General features: G+C 35.9%; 1 protein-coding gene across 1 annotated transcript in view; it reads right to left on the reverse strand.

The window, feature by feature from the left end:
* Positions 1-19541, reverse strand: part of LOC105620317 (T-box protein H15-like) — a 56582-nt gene that overhangs the window by 17096 nt on the left and 19945 nt on the right. Inside the window, exons 2-4 of the mRNA XM_012201819.1 lie at positions 12374-12629; positions 6434-6707; positions 2410-2574 (exon numbers count right to left, since the gene is read on the reverse strand). Coding sequence (XP_012057209.1) covers positions 2410-2574; positions 6434-6707; positions 12374-12629 — 695 coding nt within the window. The remainder of the gene's footprint in view (positions 1-2409; positions 2575-6433; positions 6708-12373; positions 12630-19541) is intronic.

Consider the following 19541-nt stretch of genomic DNA (forward strand, 5'->3'; position numbering starts at 1 on the left):
ACGTACGTACGTACGTACGTACGTACGTACGACGTACGTACGTACGTACGTCGTACGTACGTACGTACGTACGTACGTACGTACGTCGTCGTACGTACGTCGTACGTCGTACGTCGTCGTACGTCGTCGTCGTACGTCGTACGTCGTCGTCGTCGTCGTCGTCGTCGTCGTCGTACGTCGTCGTCGTCGTCGTCGTCGTCGTCGTCGTCGTCGTCGTCGTCGTCGTCGTCGTCGTCGTCGTCGTCGTCGTCGTCGTCGTCGTCGTCGTCGTCGTCGTCGTCGTCGTCGTCGTCGTCGTCGTCGTCGTCGTCGTCGTCGTCGTCGTCGTCGTCGAGGGTTCCTAGGACCACCCGTTAGAGTCACCGACATTGTCGGTTTTCGTGCTGTCTTCGTCAAAAACGACAGTCTAGGCGAAGCGTTTTGCAATAGTCGCAACACGAATAATGATCGAAGGATACCCGATACTTGCACGAAACACTTAATTATATCAAGTCGCGCTAGATTTGACGGATCGTTGCGCTGTTTCCTATAATTTTAATTATAATTCTAATTTTAAAGATTGCTGTCACATGCATTTTGTGTATGTTAAAATTATCTATCCGAAAAGCATTCAAGGTATTCTTCGTAATATTTCCTTAATAGAAAAATATAATAAAAAATATATAATATTTGAAATTCCAAATAAATGTTACACGCATGAAATAATTAATTTAAATAAAACAGAAAGGCAATCTTTTTACAGCATTTTTTTAACATTTTTGTTCTTGAAACAGAAACAAGTATTAGATCGTACCATAAGATTATTCTTCACAATTATTTGTCACAAATTGCTTTTCAAGAATTAAAGCGAAGAATTTCGCCCGAATCGAACTCAAGCTGTGCATTCTCCCTTTGAAAAAAAAAAGCATGTCATCCCTCAAGAGGATCCACGACCGCCGTGTTGCTTCTCGCGGCAAGAAGAAAAGAGATCGATTAAACGGGACTGGGATAAGCATCGGAAACGATGCCAGATAGTTGTCCGTTGTCGCCTCTGAAGATCATAGATCTTACCTATGTCGAGATCCAAAATTCCAGCCGCCGTTGCGGTACGGAGGGAACGACGAAACTGAGCTCGACGGTGCGACGGCGGCGGCGGCGGTGGAACGAGACGCGCCGCGACGCTCATGGAATGCGAACGACGCTGACCTGGACCACACATGACGCCGCGGTCGGCTTTAAACGACTATCGTGAAATACGATAATGCCCCGTCGTTCTCGTGCGCTGAACACGGAATCTGAACTTGGACACGGAAGACGGCTCGCCAAGAGGTCGAGACTACTACTGGCACACGCGGCATTTCCTTACGATCGTTTCGACTGTTGCAAGTGTGCTTTTTGGTAGTTATATGCGCTCTAACAATGACGAGACTATTTGAGGAGTATCGCGTTCCTAGTATACATCTGCTAACTTGTTCTATGTCACCTACTACTTAATAAATCTCAAAGAATATCACTCTCTTATTTTAAAACTGATGAAAACTAAAAAAATTGTAAGATTCTTATAAAATTAGAAAAACTGTTTTTCAATTTGATAAAAAGTTATTAATTAATTAAAAAAAATTATCAGCAAAAAGAATATATTCTTACATGATTGAATATTATTTTTGTTACTTTTTCGATTCATAACTTTTGAAAAATCACCCTTTTTGAGTTGGAAAATATATTTTAATGGAAAATACATTTTCATATAAGTTTTAAAATAAAGAAAATTATTATCAAAGAATTAAATCACAATGAAAAAACATTAAGTAATATGCAAAAAAATGATGTTATATCAACAATATTATTTTAATTGAAAATAATCTTATTAACAACAGTATTAATAAGACAAATAAAATTTTATTAAAACAAGAGCATGATGTATTTGTATCATTAATAATGTTATTGAATTAATAAAATTTTCAATTAAAATATATATAATGCTATTGACACAATATTATTTTTTGTTCAGCGCAGATTATAAAAAAAAGATAATATAAAACTACAAAATATTCCGTGTAATATTTTCAATATACAAAATAAGAAAGAAACGATGAATGATTTTCTCAATAAGTAAGTAGCGTATCTGCGGCACTCGTTAACGTTGACGTATCCGCGAGGTGTTACGCCAGTGTCTTCACACAGTCGCTCGTTCTCGACAGAAACGATTATCGAGGATGAAAGAGAGCCGCAGCAGGCGAAATGGAGGAACCAGTCCCGTGCGGCCGAGACGTGGTGAGACGCGGAGGACCGGAGGCGACCGGACGATCGGACAGACATTACGGGCCGTGCTAAGGAAAGACGAAGTGTGCGAGGCGCGAGAAAGAGAGCGAATGGGCAAAAAGAAAGACAGGAATGCACAACGGTAGCGAGAAACAAAGTGAAACTTACGAGCTGATTCTGATAGGCGGTGACAGCGGTGAATATGGCCTCCGGGAATATGAAGGTCTTATGCGGCTCCTTCTCGAGGTCCATGATCGGCTTTGTTGTGCCCGAGTCTGGTCGCTTCACCAGGTGGATCCTCGGTTGATACTTGTGCATGGAGTTCAGCACCAGCTGCAAATTAATCCAAACTGACTGTAGATTCGACGTACAACAAATAGTGTAAAGTCACACAAGAAAATGAAATGTTGATGAGTGATTTTACAATGGAGATTACATTTGCCTTTAAAAAGAATATCATTATGTCTATAGAGAGATATACTGTTAAAGTCAAAATGTCAAATTATATCCAATTTAAGTTATTTTTAATCATTTCTACACTGAAAAAAAATTGATCGCTGCAACAATTTAGATAATAAAATATAGCATTTTTATATGGCTGCAGCAATCAGATTTTGGTTGTAGCAGCAAATTTTTAATTGTGTTAGTCTATCCGCAATGTCAGTATGATTTCGATCATACGAGGCTAACGCAACTAAAAATTTGCTGAAACAATCAAAATCTAGTTGCTGCCATATAAAAATGCTATGCCATATTTGCTATCTAAATTGTTGCAGCAACCAATCTTTTCTCTCAGTATAGGTTGCAATATATTGTTCAATATATTGTTAATTTAATTAAAACAAAGGAGTTAAATAATTTAACTTAAAAAAGATATTAAATTTAACTCAAATTTATTATTTACTATATGCATATGTTAATATGATAATATTTACTTTGAAATTTACTTTGAAGCAATTTTATCAGAAATGAATTAATTTACATTTTGACACATATGGAAATTAATAACAAAATATTATTTAAATAAAGTAATTGGATTACCATATTGCTCTTTTGATACCTAACGATGCAGAAATTTTGTAAATAAATGCTTGATTTTCCAAATAAATTTTCTTGGATAGAACTTTAATAATAGTTACTTGTATAATTTAAAATGCTCTTGCATTGTTAAATATTAAAAAAATCAAAATTCTATAAGTTAAATAACATTAAGTTAAATGATAAAAGTTTTGTTATTTAACTTCCAAGTACATCAAAGTGCATTATTTTAAAAAACAATTAATCAACTCATTTCTGTGATTGTTTATTTTAATTTATTTTAATTGAACTACATATTTTAATTAAATTAACAACATTCAATAGAAGTAGTGGCGCCTACAGAAATGATTAAAAATAATTAAATTGGATATAAAATCTATTATAAATTTAACATTGTATATCTCGTATGTTAACTTCATAATGCCATAAATATATCAGCTATTTATGATGTTCTTCAATTTTCGACACGCTACGTTTTTACTATTACTTATATAAATCATCGTTTTCGCGACGCAAAATTTAGACGACTATTCCTTCTCAAGTCGTGTTATAATTCAAAGAGACAAATGAAAATAACATTGTATGATCGAAAGATCTCTCGACACAAAAATCGCAGGTGTCCGATTTCGTCCAATTAAAACCGCAACGAATTAACCGACCGATTCGACTCGGACGATGTGAATATCGTCGAACAGTTTCACGCGTTTCTTTATGCTTCGCATTTTCTTCCAGCCCTTATTTCAAAGGATATCCATTAGATATTCTCAAATCGCTGACGGCTCATCTTTTCCCGGTGACGAAGACGGCGAGATTACATCGAGTTTCACGTTGCGTTGACTTTAGTCGTTCCGGGATTTGAATCGGTGACGAAGCCGAGGGTATGCGATAGCATTAACAACAACAGCGAGGATCGGCCGTACGGGAAGAAAAAGCGTATGAATTAGGAGCATCTCGGGCCGGGCGCGCTCCCCCGTTACCGTTCAAAAGAATCACTTTGCTCGCGTCTGGCAGCGTGTAATACCCTGAATACAAAATGAGTACCGTGAAGAAGCGCTGCCCCGATCGGAGTTCCTATTTACGTCAGTCATCCGATGAATTAAGGGCCCCGATGCGCCGGCAAGAAAGAGGAGCTCGGGCTGACAATGAAACGGAGGAAAAGGATGGGGGGGCGGGGGGAACTGAAAGAAGAGCGAGGTGGGCGAAGACGTGGCTGAGATTCTCGTGTCTTATGACAAACGAGACAACGGACTGTCAAATTATCCCGTGGAGCGACTAAATCGCGCTACGATGAAATTCGTTTTATCGACGTCATTTTTGTTCTTTTTTGTAAACGAGACGTGCGATGGGACGCGAGGTTGCTTGAATTTGCGGTGATGACATCCTTGATGACTTTTTGATTTTAAAGCAACGTGAGGAATTGACTCAATTAATTTTCCTTCACTCTCTCTTTCTCTCTTTCTCTCTTTAGACACAATAATATTCCTTCTAAATGCGAATGTAATCTTTATATATAACGTTGAAAAATCACCCGTATGTCATCACTTCATTTTCGTATAACTTCACGCCTTTCAAAATTCTCATAAACGCTTGGCAATGTCATCACTATTGAACTTTATCAGCTGCAAACGCCTTTATGTAAAACTAGTCGTGTCACACTATGTATGTAGTTATAGAAAAAGAAAATTGTCCAAGGAAAAAAATGTATTTCGAAACGGTGTAAAACGTGAAAGGTAAGATAAACGTGGTGTAAAAGCTTTAAGCGACGAGGCGAAATGCTGCCGTGTTGCGTTCCACTTTGCTGAACTTTGTTGAACCTAACAATCGATGCCGGTCGACTTATTAATGCAACAACCGGAGGACGCGGTAGGCGTGCACTCGCTGTCTTCGACACCGACAATGTCGTACTTTTAGTCGCAGCTGCGCCGAGTAACGTGTAAAAGTTTAATGCGCGAGTTGTCTCGAGACAGCTATGTCTGCCCGTCGCGAGAAAAAACGTGGAAAATTCTTGTCCGTTAGAAAACGTCGACAGTTCAATGGAGTTCTCACATTATACGACAATTAAAATTAACCGACAATTAAAGTTAACTGAGATATGCAAAAGGATATTATTTTTTTAAATTAAGTTCTTTTTTGTAGAATCTTGCTCCTTGAGCTATAGAAATTTAGAGAATTTTTTAATTACACATAGAAGTTGATCTTAAAAGAAAATTTTTTTTCACAATAATTATAAGTTTTAATTATATCATTATACAGTTATAATCATAATAATTTACCACAACACTTTCATAACACAAATATTAATATATCCTTTCTCACAAATTGAATATAGATAGGTATTTAAATCGATACTATTTTAAATTTAGAAAAAATATTAGGAAGATTATAAAAATTACTAATAAATAAAATATTATAAAATAATTATAATTGCCTTTCTTTTTCATATAAAAATATAATCAATCTGTTTTCTATAATTTCAATAATAAATACTTTTTAAATTTGGAGGTAAGAAAGGAGCAAGAGAGGTTTTATTTCATTTTATTTCATTTTGTCACCGATTCGCAGATCATTCAGAATGGTAGCAGGGCACTTTACATTCGAGAGAGATCAATGCACGTTACTACGTAAACGCACAATCGAGTTATTCATCCTGCAGTTGTGAGAACTTAATAATAAAGGTCGATTTTCGTGATGGTCTGACAAGTGTCACGAGGAATTAACCGGAATCTCTGTGCGAGAAATAGATGGTTGAACAAGACTTATTAATTAATTAATCCAATAAGAAACTTAACACATCCGTCGCAACGCGAATTGGAATCTGCACCTCGTCTTGCTTTTTATAGCGAGCTGATATAGAAACGGAAGTACAAAGATAATTCATACGAAATGATCAGCGCTGAACTACTAAGTTTTTATTCACAGCTTCATTGAGTTTGAAAATCTAATTCAATTAGCGACACGAAACTAATACGTTTTCCTCTCGTCTTTACTTATAGTCGTTCTTCCTCTGGTCTTTACTTATTCAACATCTTTCGAAAATTGACAGAAATTATCATAGCAATTCAATTATTGTGCCAATCTGCGCAAACTCGCAGTTCAGCGATTGAGCTTAATGAGACAGGATGGGGGATGGTAAAGTTTTTCTAAAGATACTCACGTGTCCATGCCTGTCCATGTCGTTGTTAGTGAGCTTGACTTTCTCGAAGGAGACGACCTGCTTTCGGAGCTGCTCGCCCGTAAAAGGTGAATCCGGATGGACGTAGAGCCGGGCTGGCGCCGGCGGATCCGCCTTTCCGGCCACCAACCAGCAGCTCCTGTGATATGCGTACCGATACCTTTTATTGTCGACCGGTACAATATCCATCAGGACCGCGTATCGACTGTCCGCCTTCAACCCGTTGAATGAGACACGACACGTCGGAAACATCCGCCTACAGAAACACAAATGTATATCCTCGGTTAAAAAAGAGGTCTGTAGAATTCGAATTAAATTTAAAACATTCCATTTTTCAACAATTTTCAACTACTAGTAATTGTCGTTTGAATTAGCAATTTGATTTCCGCAGTTATAAAATTCGAAGCTGCACAGTAAAAAACACATTTTGTATTTGTGTTAAAAAAATCGATCCTTGTTTAAATTTTTATTTGTTAATTTAACATAATGTGATGGTGATTATTTGAATATTTTGTGTTAAGTTGATATTCAACTTTTAATGTTAAAACACTATTTATAAATAATTAAACAAATAACATAAAAATAATATATTTTCAAACGTAAAATTTAAGACATATAAATAAAATATGTTAATTTTTAATATATTATAAATGTTATAACTTGAAAATATTACAAATATTTGATATATTATAAATATTAATTTTACTGAAGAAATATACTTCCGCAATTTGTATAGAAATTGTCAACGTTATATTGTTTATATTAAATTGTAATATATTTATATTATATTGTTTATATTAAATTTTTTACATAATATTTGTATTACTTCCTAACATATTCATCTTATTAAATTAACATAAAAATTTAGATAGACCATTTGGGACACAAAAAAAATGTGTTAAACTTAACACAAATTTTCCAATTGTGCACAAATCTTTAAATTGTTAATAATTAATTCCCGACTCGATACAGAATCCATAAACTGTCTTCTGATAAGTCCGTTATAAAACTGCAGTTCCTAGACTAACTTTTATGACTGTTAGGTAAAAATTAACTAAGAATGATTAATTAATTCGTCTTCTGCTAGTGACGGAACTAGAAATCTTTTTAGATATTTTTGATAAAAGAAAAGTGTCGCGCTTTATCAATCAATGATCCAGAATGATTTCGCGATAATTTTAGGGTTGACCCGTTCACGATCATCGAAGGGGCAAGAAGAGAATAAGCGAAGAAAGAAGGCCGACAGAGGCGAGAGGGAGAGATGGGCCCGGACTGGGGATTAGTGGTAAGGGGATCGCGGGGGCAGGGAACCTGGCGTGAATGTTTTGCCTCGGAGGCCAAACATTAATACCGTGTCGGGCCTCCCGCTGCTCGACCACTAAAACGCGGGGACACCCGCCGATCTTATCTACGTCTTCTCCTCGGTCCTTGTCGACTCGGTATGCATTCATCCCGCCAGCGCCACGAGTGTGAGTAATGCTTTTATTTATCAAGCCGTCTTTTGTTAATGAATTGAACGAGGGAGAAGGTGGGTCCTTACCCTCGCGCCACATCACCCTCCTGCCCCTTCTTCCTCATTTATGCCTGATTTTCAACCCTCCCCTCCTCTCTTTCGCGCAATTATTTTTCTCGTGACCGCGTGCACACTCTGCGAACTCTGAGGATGCCTGCGACTTTTTTTCTGTCGGATTAGCCACCAAATTCCCGTCCCACCGCGAAGATGATGGCTTTAAGGATGCGTCTGAAAACTCAGTCTGAATACCGGGAACGCAAAAATTAATAAAAATAAAGGATACAGACAATCCTAATTAATACATTTACTGTTTTTTATATTTTCGATGTTTTATAGTTTCACATTTTTGCAACAGAAATTGCATAAAGTCATCAAGTTAAAAAATTCATGCGTGGAACGTAAATAAGAAAATTGAACTCTGCCCTGAAAATCTCTAAAGACAGCGAGAAGCGTAATTTATGGAAGAAAGAGAAGAGGTCGCCCCGGTGGGAGGGGGGGGGGTAATTCCAGGACTACCTAGCGGAAAGTCTAAGGGGTGATAAAGGGGCGGTAAGTTGACGGCTGAAGGGAGCGTCGACCAATGTCGCTAAGACGCAGATCTAATTACCGACGCACGAGTAGGCGCGCACCCGGCTGGAGGAACGAATCCCCCGCAAAAGGGAATCTACGACGAATAAAGAGCAGGGATGTTGCCAGTCGTGGCGGGCAATTAGGCGCGCGTCGGCCGCGTCGTCCCTCCCATCTTTTCCGCCTCCTTTCTCTTCCGGAAAGTTTCCCGGTTCCTTGAGAATCTCGTCAGTGTTTTTCTGTGCGACCATCCTCATATCCCATCTTGTTAGATCATAGCCCAGGGCTGGCGACTTTAACTCTACTTACGAAGATTCAACATTTTGTTCTATCCACGAAAAAAATATTTGACAAAGGCACAAAAAAGAATTTTGATGATAAACTACACAATTGGAAAATTTATATTAAATTTAACACATGTTATGTTTTCAAACTAAATCTAGTCCATTTAAATTTTTATGTTAATTTAACACAAGATGATATGCTAGAATGTAACATAAACATGACGTAAACATTAACACAACACAATATTTTGACACAATTTGGAAATATATTTTCTCAATGGAAAATTAACATTCATAATATATTAAATAATCTTTTATTCATTTATTTTAAAATTTACGTTTTAAAACTACATTACGTTATTTGTTTGCACACTTATAAATTGTCATTGTGTTATTTAACGCTAAGAAATGTTATATCAAATTAACAACCATCAGAGATATGCTAAAAATTAAATACAAAAATTTTATCAAAAACTTTTAATAAATTTATATTTTGCTGTGTAAAAAAAGTATAAATATTGTCTGTGATGACATAGAAATAAATTTTAACTTATAGCACAATTTAATAATCAATCAATAAACAGGATTTTAAGCCATAATTCGTTTATTTTTACTTTTCTCCTTAAATAATGCCTATCGTAATTATGTCAAAAATGCATTTCTTATTCTACGATCAATTCACTCCATAGAACGTCACATCAGTACAAAGGACTATTCTACGTCGATAGTTAACTTCGTGTCCAATGTTAGCATTTCCGTCGTTAAGTCGAAGATATATGTTTGAGAAGGTGGTATATCGCGAAGCCTCGAGACAAACCGCGAACATAAAACTTCTCGACTGCCTTCCGCGAATAGGCAGCCCCTGAGAGATCCCTCCCTGGACTTCTCCCCTCACAGTGTGATCCCACTCGTATCCTCACGCCTCTGGTCACCACTGCTCGTCCCAAGGACCCTTATAAACTGGCATAAGCTCGCCCGGTTTCTACACCGGCCCGACTAATTGACTGACGGTCAATATAGCAATTTAACCCGCCAGCTTGCCACCAGCTCGTTCTCCGTTTTTTATTCTTCTACCTCCCCTCCTCTCGATCCCTTCTCCTTCCCGTCTATGGCCCCCTGCGCTCAGGTAGTCTTAACTCTTTCACAGTTTTATATTACTGGAGTATATTTGTGTGCAGCATTCTTATCCTTTTATTTGTACGATGTATTGCATTATGTTACTTTCTTGTTATTCGCAATTGAATTTGTTTACTCATAAAGAGGCGAGCAAGCGGAAATATTGCACGTGTACACGTATGTTAAGCTTACATTTCATCTAGCCGATCACTCGCTGCGTTTTTATATTCCCGAACCAATTGAGAGTTTCATGTTTAAATTTTTATTATTTTCTTTCCTGTCGTTTCCGAGTTCGTGATCCATACCATGTCTATAGCTTTTTTTATATTCACGATCTCCAGCCACTTGTTAAATAATGTCGGCTTACCGCAAGATAGATAGTTGCATCGATCTCACTAATATTCTCGCCAATTTTCTCTTTCTCTTACCTCTCTCTCAAATCAATTTTTTTTATAAATAAGAATCGATAAGATAATAGACTGCTGTGTGACAAAAAAAATTTATAGTTTTGAAAATTTTATCTTTCGTAAAACAGCGATAAAATCTGCGAGTTCTTCACGTATTATTTATTTCATTTTTATTATTAGCAACATATTTTGTATTAAAATAGAGATGCCTGTTAAAATTTTTGTGTTAAATTTTTAACATTTCTGAGTGTTAAGATAAAATAATTTATTAAAAAAAATGAACAAATAAAAATAATGTATTTTAAAAATTCTATAATAAATGAATAAAATGTATGTTATTGAAATATGTTAAGTTAATATATAAATTAATTGTGTGATTTATAATACAATTATTGTAAATTGTATTGAAAAAATATGTTTCCATAATTTGCTTACAAATTGTGTCAGCGTTATATTCCTCGTTAATTTTTTACATAATATTTGTGTTAATTCCTAACATATTCATATTATGTTAAATATGTAAATTAAAATTAAAATTTAGATAAATTATTTGGGACACGTAATATGTGTTAGTAAATTTTCCAACTGTGTACTCTTTATTCAGATTTGAGTTTCAGGACAGCATTATTGCTGATACTTTGCCTATTATTTGTGCAATTTCTAATTTTTTTTACGTTTTTTACGTCTTTCTGTAATTTACAAATGCACATCAATAAAATTATTATTACTATTATTATTTATATTTCATTAAAAGTTGTAAGTTATAATTTCTGCATCACGCGTATTATAAAGGATTAATCTCAATAAACTTTTAGACTGCTGTTTGTTTTCAGAATAATATCGTTTTTTTTCCCGTTTCTACCACCTAATTCCCGCAATTAAAAGATCGCAATTTCAATGCGATTAGAACGTTTGCTTATGTTTCGATGTAACGTGTCAGGCGAGTGACAGCTTGCTCAGGGTAACGACACCTCTCACCCTAACCCTAGTCTGTTTCTATCGCCGGGTTTCCCCTCGGGAATTTTCGTGGGTGTCGCGACGTGACCCGTGGCAGGACGTGATTGAGTTTGCAGCGACATCGCCCCGGGGGCGACGGCGGTTTCGGGACGAGGGCCGAAGGGGTGATCGGCCGCGAGTAATGAGAAAGAGTCAATCGCCCCGACGTTGTCCAGGAGAGAAATTCAGCCTGCGATGCATTAGCGGTACATCGTCCCGAGGGAATTCTTCCCTGGAGCATCTGGTTACCTCGGGAATCGCATTTATCCCCTCTTCCTCTTGTTCCCCTCGAAAAAAAAGGATTGTTTCTGACTGCAATCCATCTATTAATCGTTGAAATACGCACGATACTAGTCTTTCTATCTCAACATCAATGTACAATAAAATAATAATCATATTTCACGTTTTCAAGTATTGTTACATACAATTTTAGATTTATCGTTTGTTATATCAATATGTTGACGCTGGCGGAGATAACCGCAGATTGCGATTTGTATGTATTACGGAATCATGTTACACAATAAAGAATTATGTAATATACGAGTATTCATCAAACATTAAAAATAAAATAGACTTCAAAATTAAAATCACGACATAATAAAAAAAAATAAACGATTTAGTTATAACAATTAATAATTGCGCAATGTCGTTGAACTATATCCGACACCCAGAGAAAAGGTTGCTTTGATTTAAAGAAATTTTCTTTGCTATACGATTAAAGAAAAAAATTTCTTTGATTTAAATATTATTTTTTAAAATCAAATAAAATTTTATCGATTTAAAAAAATTATGTTCAAATCCAAGAAATGAGGTTCAAATCATGATTTCTTGGATTTGAACATAATTTTAAATCGAAGCAATCTTTTCTCTGAATGCGACAATTACCATCGCGTGATTAAAACTTATCGATGTCCATCTGGAATGCCTGCGGCAGTTATCTTCGATACCGACAAATAAATCAGCGTTATAATTCAGATAGCGATCATCCTTTCAGGCAACGGAAATCGGACATCGATAATTTGAAGTACTTTGACCTTACCTGCCAGTCTTTGTGATGATCATCTCTGTGCCGAGCTCGTTGAATTTATCCCAGAGATCCTTAGTTTCGAGGTGGCACACCACATGCCTGAGCTCCTCGCAATTCGAGCGTTCTTGGAGCAGAGGATTCGTCACCGGCGAAACACCGTTTCCACTTGTGCTTCCGGTATCGTCCGTTTCCGGCTCGTCCTCCGGATTGATCGTCTCCAAGACTGGCGGGGCACCTCGAGCGACCCCAGAACCGCTGGCTTCCCTTTCTGCAATCCATGTTTTCACAATGTTCAGTATAAGTATTAATATCGTGTGCGACATAAAAAAAATGTAATGTATATCTATAATAAGCTGTAATACTATATAATACCGAATTATCCTCTATAGAACGTACTCGTCGACGCGTCATTACTATAAATTATTATCCACCTCGTGCAGGTTTTTATTCACCATCAACGCGCCGCTGTACACGGGTACACAACCGGAAACGACCGCGAGAGGGAAACCGCTTCCGGCACGATCCGATATAAAAATCGAGGATCGCTGAAGCGTAGTAAAACCTCATTGCAAGCGAAGGCAGTCGAGCTTAAGGACCGGCATTTATCACTGCCGTGTCATTGACGCTCGTTTTTACCCGTTCAGAAGACACTAAAATAGCAACGGCGAACGGGAGTTACCGTGAATGAACCACGCTCGATGAATATTTAAAAGCCATTCAATTACAGTTATATTTCGCCGTTCATTCTCCGTTTCGCGACGATGTTTTTCTTGTACCGACGATACTTTCGCCGCTTCGCCGCTTCGGCGAACGAAATTAAAAATGAGACTCCGTCGATTCGTAATTTACGAGAGGGCCCGCCCATTATCGCAAATCGTTATTAATTTTGTCCGAAGGAGCCGACATATTGCGATAACTCGATTCTAAATTACGCATATACAAGTCTCGACACCGATTAATATCTCTGTACAACGCTTTTATGCTGCGCCGCATCCTACTCCGAACCGAAGTTTTTTCGACCCTTCTCGCAAGAAAATTTTCGCATTTACATATATGTGCGGACGTTAATGAAAAATCGCTTTCGTGACACGCAATTATTTATTTATCGTTTATTCGACAACTTTATTAACAGAATAACGAAGAAAGGGATGTCTTTGATTAAGATTTTAATTGAAAATTGAAGCTAAAAATGATAAATCGAAACGAATTGAAACGATGCCCGTCCTGTTTGGATTTCGATCGCGATAATTGAATACATAATATGAAGTTATAATATTAAAGAGTTTAAACAAAAACTGCAATATCAATAATGATGCGATGTACATAAATGTTTTATCTACTTTAATTAATCCAGTTTCTTGTTTTCACTATTAAATAAATCTCAAGATATCATCGGACAATTTTTATTGTACAGCGCAGAAATAAGATCGTATCGCAGTTGTGTCAAAGCACTTGGAAGTATACGGCACGAGAGGCATAAAGTTCTGAGAAAATCACGTTGATTAAAACGTCTCACTTGATTAATACCGCAAATTAACTCGGAGACGCCGCGTCTCATTCAGGCGTTTTATTTCGCGTAGATCGTGCTAATCTCTCGCGTTTATATGCGTAAAGGTTTACGTACACGCCAATTCAACGTAGCGTTGTGCACATATTATGGTTCCACGCCGTTCAATCATATCGACGTAAATCTAAGCGTAATCCATTTAGCGGTGGTTATAGGTATCCAGCTATCGATGATAATATATCGTTGGTCTGGCGATAAGCAGATTCCTTCGACAGTTTGGCATCGCGATCGATTATAAATAACGCTGCGAACGTACCGCGCGAGAAAAGCCAGCTTTACAATTATATTACGCAGATTGTTTCCGATTTTAATGACGTAAGGAAAAAGTAATAGTTGATAAAGCGACGTATTGCCGACGTCGGCGGTGATTAATCGTTGCGACATACAGGCGACAGGAAGTCAAGCTCTCTTTTTCAAGATACTTACACGCGAATTTCTACAGGATGTGATTGTACGACGCAAGGATTGAATGCTCGATGCATGTGACTCGCCGACGTAAAGGGTTAATTTTGTTTTAACGACTTTCAACTATTGTTAAGATAAACATAATTCAGGAATAATTAACATAATTAACATAATTAAGGAATAAAACTTGAATTTTTAAAAATTACAATTGGCACATATAAAATTAATTTCATTCGCACGATGAAACAGAATAAATTTTCAATCATGATTCGTAGTTTATGCAACGGAAACCATATTGATGCAAAAGTATCCTAAGACGATTCTTTAAAAAATTCACTGGCAATTTTTTTTTCATAGTTTTCCGATAAGGGCCTTCTCTGCGCACGCAGTTGAGATCAGAGTTATTTATATCTAACGGGAATGCGAGACCAGCATCTGCCATTTTAACAGGTCCCTTCTCTGCGTAATTCGCGGACACGTATTTACCACGTGCGCCTTCGCGTTTCCATGGTAAGAGCCGTCGTTGTACTCGGGGAAACCGTAATAAACTTCGTAATGGGCAGTTACGAAGTACCGACCTGGTTGGTATGTCAGGTGCCAGCTATCAATTTTGCACGTCGATGCCGCGCGCGCGAGGAATTAATTGTCCATTCGGCATAAGGCGAAATCCAGCATCGGCTTTTCCGGTTTTCTCTCTGCGAAAATCCGTAATTGATCACCGCAGTATATACACTGTGCACATTTCTTTTTCCTTATCGGAAAATAAGTACGTAAAGAAAAAAAAAATTTTAACGTCACTAAGATAATACGAATCGATTACAAGTCAAAAGCAGGATGGAGGCACCGCACGAAATATAAATAAATGTGTGTGAAACATAAATAAATATGTAAATTATTGTATTGATTGCCAAATAGAATTTTGTATTTTTTAAATATAGAAAGATCGATTTTGCTGAAAGATTTAAATTTCGCATCAGAAAATAATTTTATTGAACTATCAAAATATTATGTTAGAAACTGAAAAGCAGTGTGATGAGCAATGTTGCAAAAAATTTTCTAAATTTTAAACTTACAAAATTATTTTGATCTAAATAAAATTAATTTCTAATTTATATCCAGCAAAATTTTAGATCTTTCAGTAAAATCATTTTTTCGGTCGTATATGATAAAAATATACGGAAAGGATGCTAAAGTATCTAAAAATTTAGCTAGATACAAATCTGAAAATAATTTGGTTAGACCATCAAAATAATTACGTAGGATACTTATAATAATATAGAAAACTTAAACTTTTTTGTTACTAAAATGTCAAAACTTTTTGCAGCATTGCTCATTATGTCTGAGATATTCACATAATTATTTTGACAATTTAATAAAGTTATTTTGAGATCTGTATCTGACTAAATTTTTAAATACTTCAGCAAAATCATTCTTTCGGTAATACCTATATAAAATATTATAGATATAAATATAATTAAATATAATATATAATAAATATATGACTGAACGAACATCTCAATATATATCACAATTAATGCCACAAGATCAATATGATTTCGATTTTATACCAGTATGTATTATGCATGCGGTGAAGCTAAATGTAATCGAAATATCCACGACTTTTCTTATTTCAGGCTAAAGCTCAGCTAAAAGCTCATATAGAACAAAAACCACACAAATAAGGAAATAACGCGATGACTAAATAAAATCTCTTGGTTTACCTTAAGTTACTACAGGTTATAATTTCACATACCGCCGCTCTCGCATCACGCTAATAACGCTAAACTAAAGCAAGCTTCGTTGTAAGTGGATAATTATCCTTTTTCCAGGCGCTACCGCGCGCTCATTATATTGCCTACCATGTATGACCGTCATGCCGTAATCGACGACATTAGTCATTTTACATTTAATAACGCCTAAACCGCGGCGAGATCAGAGAAATGATTCTCGAAAGTTCGGCGATATAATATCGATCAGCAAAATTGATTGACGGTAATACGTGCCATGAATTATCCAGTTCGATATGTAAATTATCATCACGTCCTCCATTATTTCGTTCCGTATTTACATCACACACATTCTACGGTAAACGCCTTTCGATTTCTGGCTTATAACCATTTTATACATACAAGAGAGACAAAGAAACAAAATTTTGCTTCATAAAGATATAAACTCTGAAGTACTTGAATGAATACATTTTACACTCTTGCATGCATGAAATAGTCTTCCTAGTACAAATTAATATTATATAAATTACCATAGTACTTCTTGTATAAATTATAATGCATAATGATTGTAATCTCTATTTTATTTTACGTATTTCGATTCGCGTCGACTCCATTCTGAAATTTTATTTTATATATTTTACATTTTATCAAAAAAGTCGCATTACGTCAAATATCGCACACGATGCATAAATTATGTAAATTATCTCTCGATTACAACATCGCCAATTCGCTTCACGAATGGTATCGTGTATTTATATTTCTTGCCTCTCTAGCATCTTTATAGCACGAATGATAAATTATATAAAATACGTATACTGAACTTATATCTTCCCGAGCTCGTAGACATATTTATTAAACCATGCAATATGGAAAGTATCTAGTACCGATCCTTGGTTGTTAATCCGCTGATACTTATTTGTGCCCAGGTAGATGTATAATTCCAAATTTTTAAGCACGATTCGCAAAAGTCATCCGCGAACGATAAACTTTAATTCTTTTTAATGCAACAGCGTATTACAAAATATTTAATTTTTCTTAGTAATCTTTAGTTTCTTTGAAAAGTTTTGAAAATTTTCAAAAAAATTATTTAGTTTATTGAGCAGGAGTTTATTGCGCTTAAAATAATTCTATAAATAAATATTTCATTAACGAAGTCCAAAATAAAATTCTAAGAGCCAATAAAATCTGTCATCACTGCAGAAAAAAAATGATGTTATATTTAACAGCATTATTTTAATTCAAAATCATTTTGTCAATTCATTCATTTTGTCACACACAACATACACACACATACATACACACACACACACACACACACACACACACACACACACACACACACACACACACACACACACAAAATAATTCTATTAATGAAATACGTCAAACTCTTGTTTTAATAAAATTTTATTGCTTTCATCAATACTGTTATTGAATCAACAACATTATTTTTAATTAAGATAATGCTATTGATATATCATTTTTTTCAGTAGAAATTACTTGCATTCTTATTAATTATGTATCATAAGTTATGTTTGATAAAAAAAAGTTCGTTAATAAGTAATCTTAATTTGACCAAAGTGATAAAAGTAAAGGATGCTTATTGATTATCACCTATATATATTATACCTTTATTTTATCTTAACAGTTATTACATCAACACATATTATTTTAATGACACGCGCCTTTTATGATATTTCTCATTTCCAAAGGGTGTTCGCTTATTTAGATGAAGATAGAAATGAATCACTTTAGAAAAGGTTAAAAGCAGTTTGATCCTCTAAACCGGGCGACTTGTTTGCGCAATCGTAAACTCCTTGGCGGCCGCTACACATCGCGGAATATTAGGTACGAATTACCACTTGCAATAACAGTAATCTTCATTCGTCGGCCGGCTTTTAGCCGTAAAACGCCGCGGAGAATCCCTTGCGGTCGCCGGACTCTGTATTTACGTTGTGCACCAAGCTCTCGCGGCTGCGAACCTTTCAATATAGAAAGATCTTCGTCGGCGGGGATTATCCGCACGCAATTCGTCGTTTCCACCGCAAGAGAGCCGGTAACCACAAAGCAATAATTAATTACCGTCGGCACCGATACGCCGATTTATCGACGATTATTACCCGGCGAGAAAGAGCCCCGTATACACCTGCACGAGTCGAGCTACACGCGCGTTTAACACTCCGCGAAGAAGTTATTTAACAACCGCGAGATCGAGTATATAAATTCTGAAACGGCCGATCGATATCGCTTCATTAATACAACTCGATGGGCGTAGCCGGAATTATGGTTACCTGTGCCGAAGAACGTGAAGATGTTCGCATGATTGTGCGCGCGCGCGCGTTATGAGAATTATTCTTCAAAGTACTTAAAGCATATTGTTTGTAACCCTTTCGAATATGTTAAATGTTGTGCAAGCTAACAGAGTTTTTTCTCTCTTTTTTCAATTTAATTCTCTACTCCTGCTTCTGTTCCTATCTTCTTTGCCAAATGTGTTCATTTACAATATTAATCCTAACATCACTGGATAATTCATATAAATATAGATTTTTGTACAATTTTTTAAATTTTCATTTAATGATTTCTCCTTAATAACTTCACAATAGATCATTTTCTTCGGCTGTCTACTCAGATACATTGAGACTTCGAATTTTCGTTGAAGAAAACTTGTGAAAAATATTGATTGGAATCAAAGTTATAACTTCTCAAAATTGCAATTGGGTCGCTCAGAATATTTCAGGCAAAGATATAAAGTACGAACTGCGCTATTCGTACATAAAATTGTTTGACAAAAATGAAAAATAAGATGCAAAGATGACCAGTTTCTATCTCTTTCTATTTAACCAATCACAATATCTTAAAAAGATAGAAAGAGAGGTCGTTTCTTTCGTCCTCGTGTTTCTTTCATTTTTAATGACCACATTTGATACATTATTTAGATACGGATATTGTAATCTATATTCTATTGTCCGTATTCGTGATCAGACCTTATACTTAAGGCTTTCTTAAATTTATCTTTAGATGTTCAGTAACCAATAAAATAATTCATAGAGCATCTAAAGATAAATTTAAGGAAGCCTTAAATATAAGACCTAACTATGAATATGGACATGTTTTTAATTTTAAGTTGACACCGGAAGTGATGTGTTTTAAAATCAATGTACAAGCGTTAATAAATTATTATTAATACCACTAATAAATTATTATTAATAAATTATTATTAATACCAATTTTCGATTTCATTTCGTAGTTGCAACGATTTTCATTTCTTCTCAACATCAACGCACTGAGATTGAAGAAGAACTTATTTGGAATATTGAGAATCATGAGATTTTTTTCATTTTGTATATTTCGCGTGTATGCGTGAACCCGACACTCGTCGATTAGAAACGATAATTATTGATGACGACGGCATCGCGAGACGCATTATTTCCCAGAAACATCGCGTGGCCTGAAATCGAGCGTGTTTCCTCGCTTAATTGCG

The sequence above is a fragment of the Atta cephalotes genome, assembly GCF_000143395.1.
Source record: "Atta cephalotes unplaced genomic scaffold scaffold00025, whole genome shotgun sequence".
NCBI classification, from domain to species: Eukaryota; Metazoa; Arthropoda; class Insecta; order Hymenoptera; family Formicidae; genus Atta; species Atta cephalotes.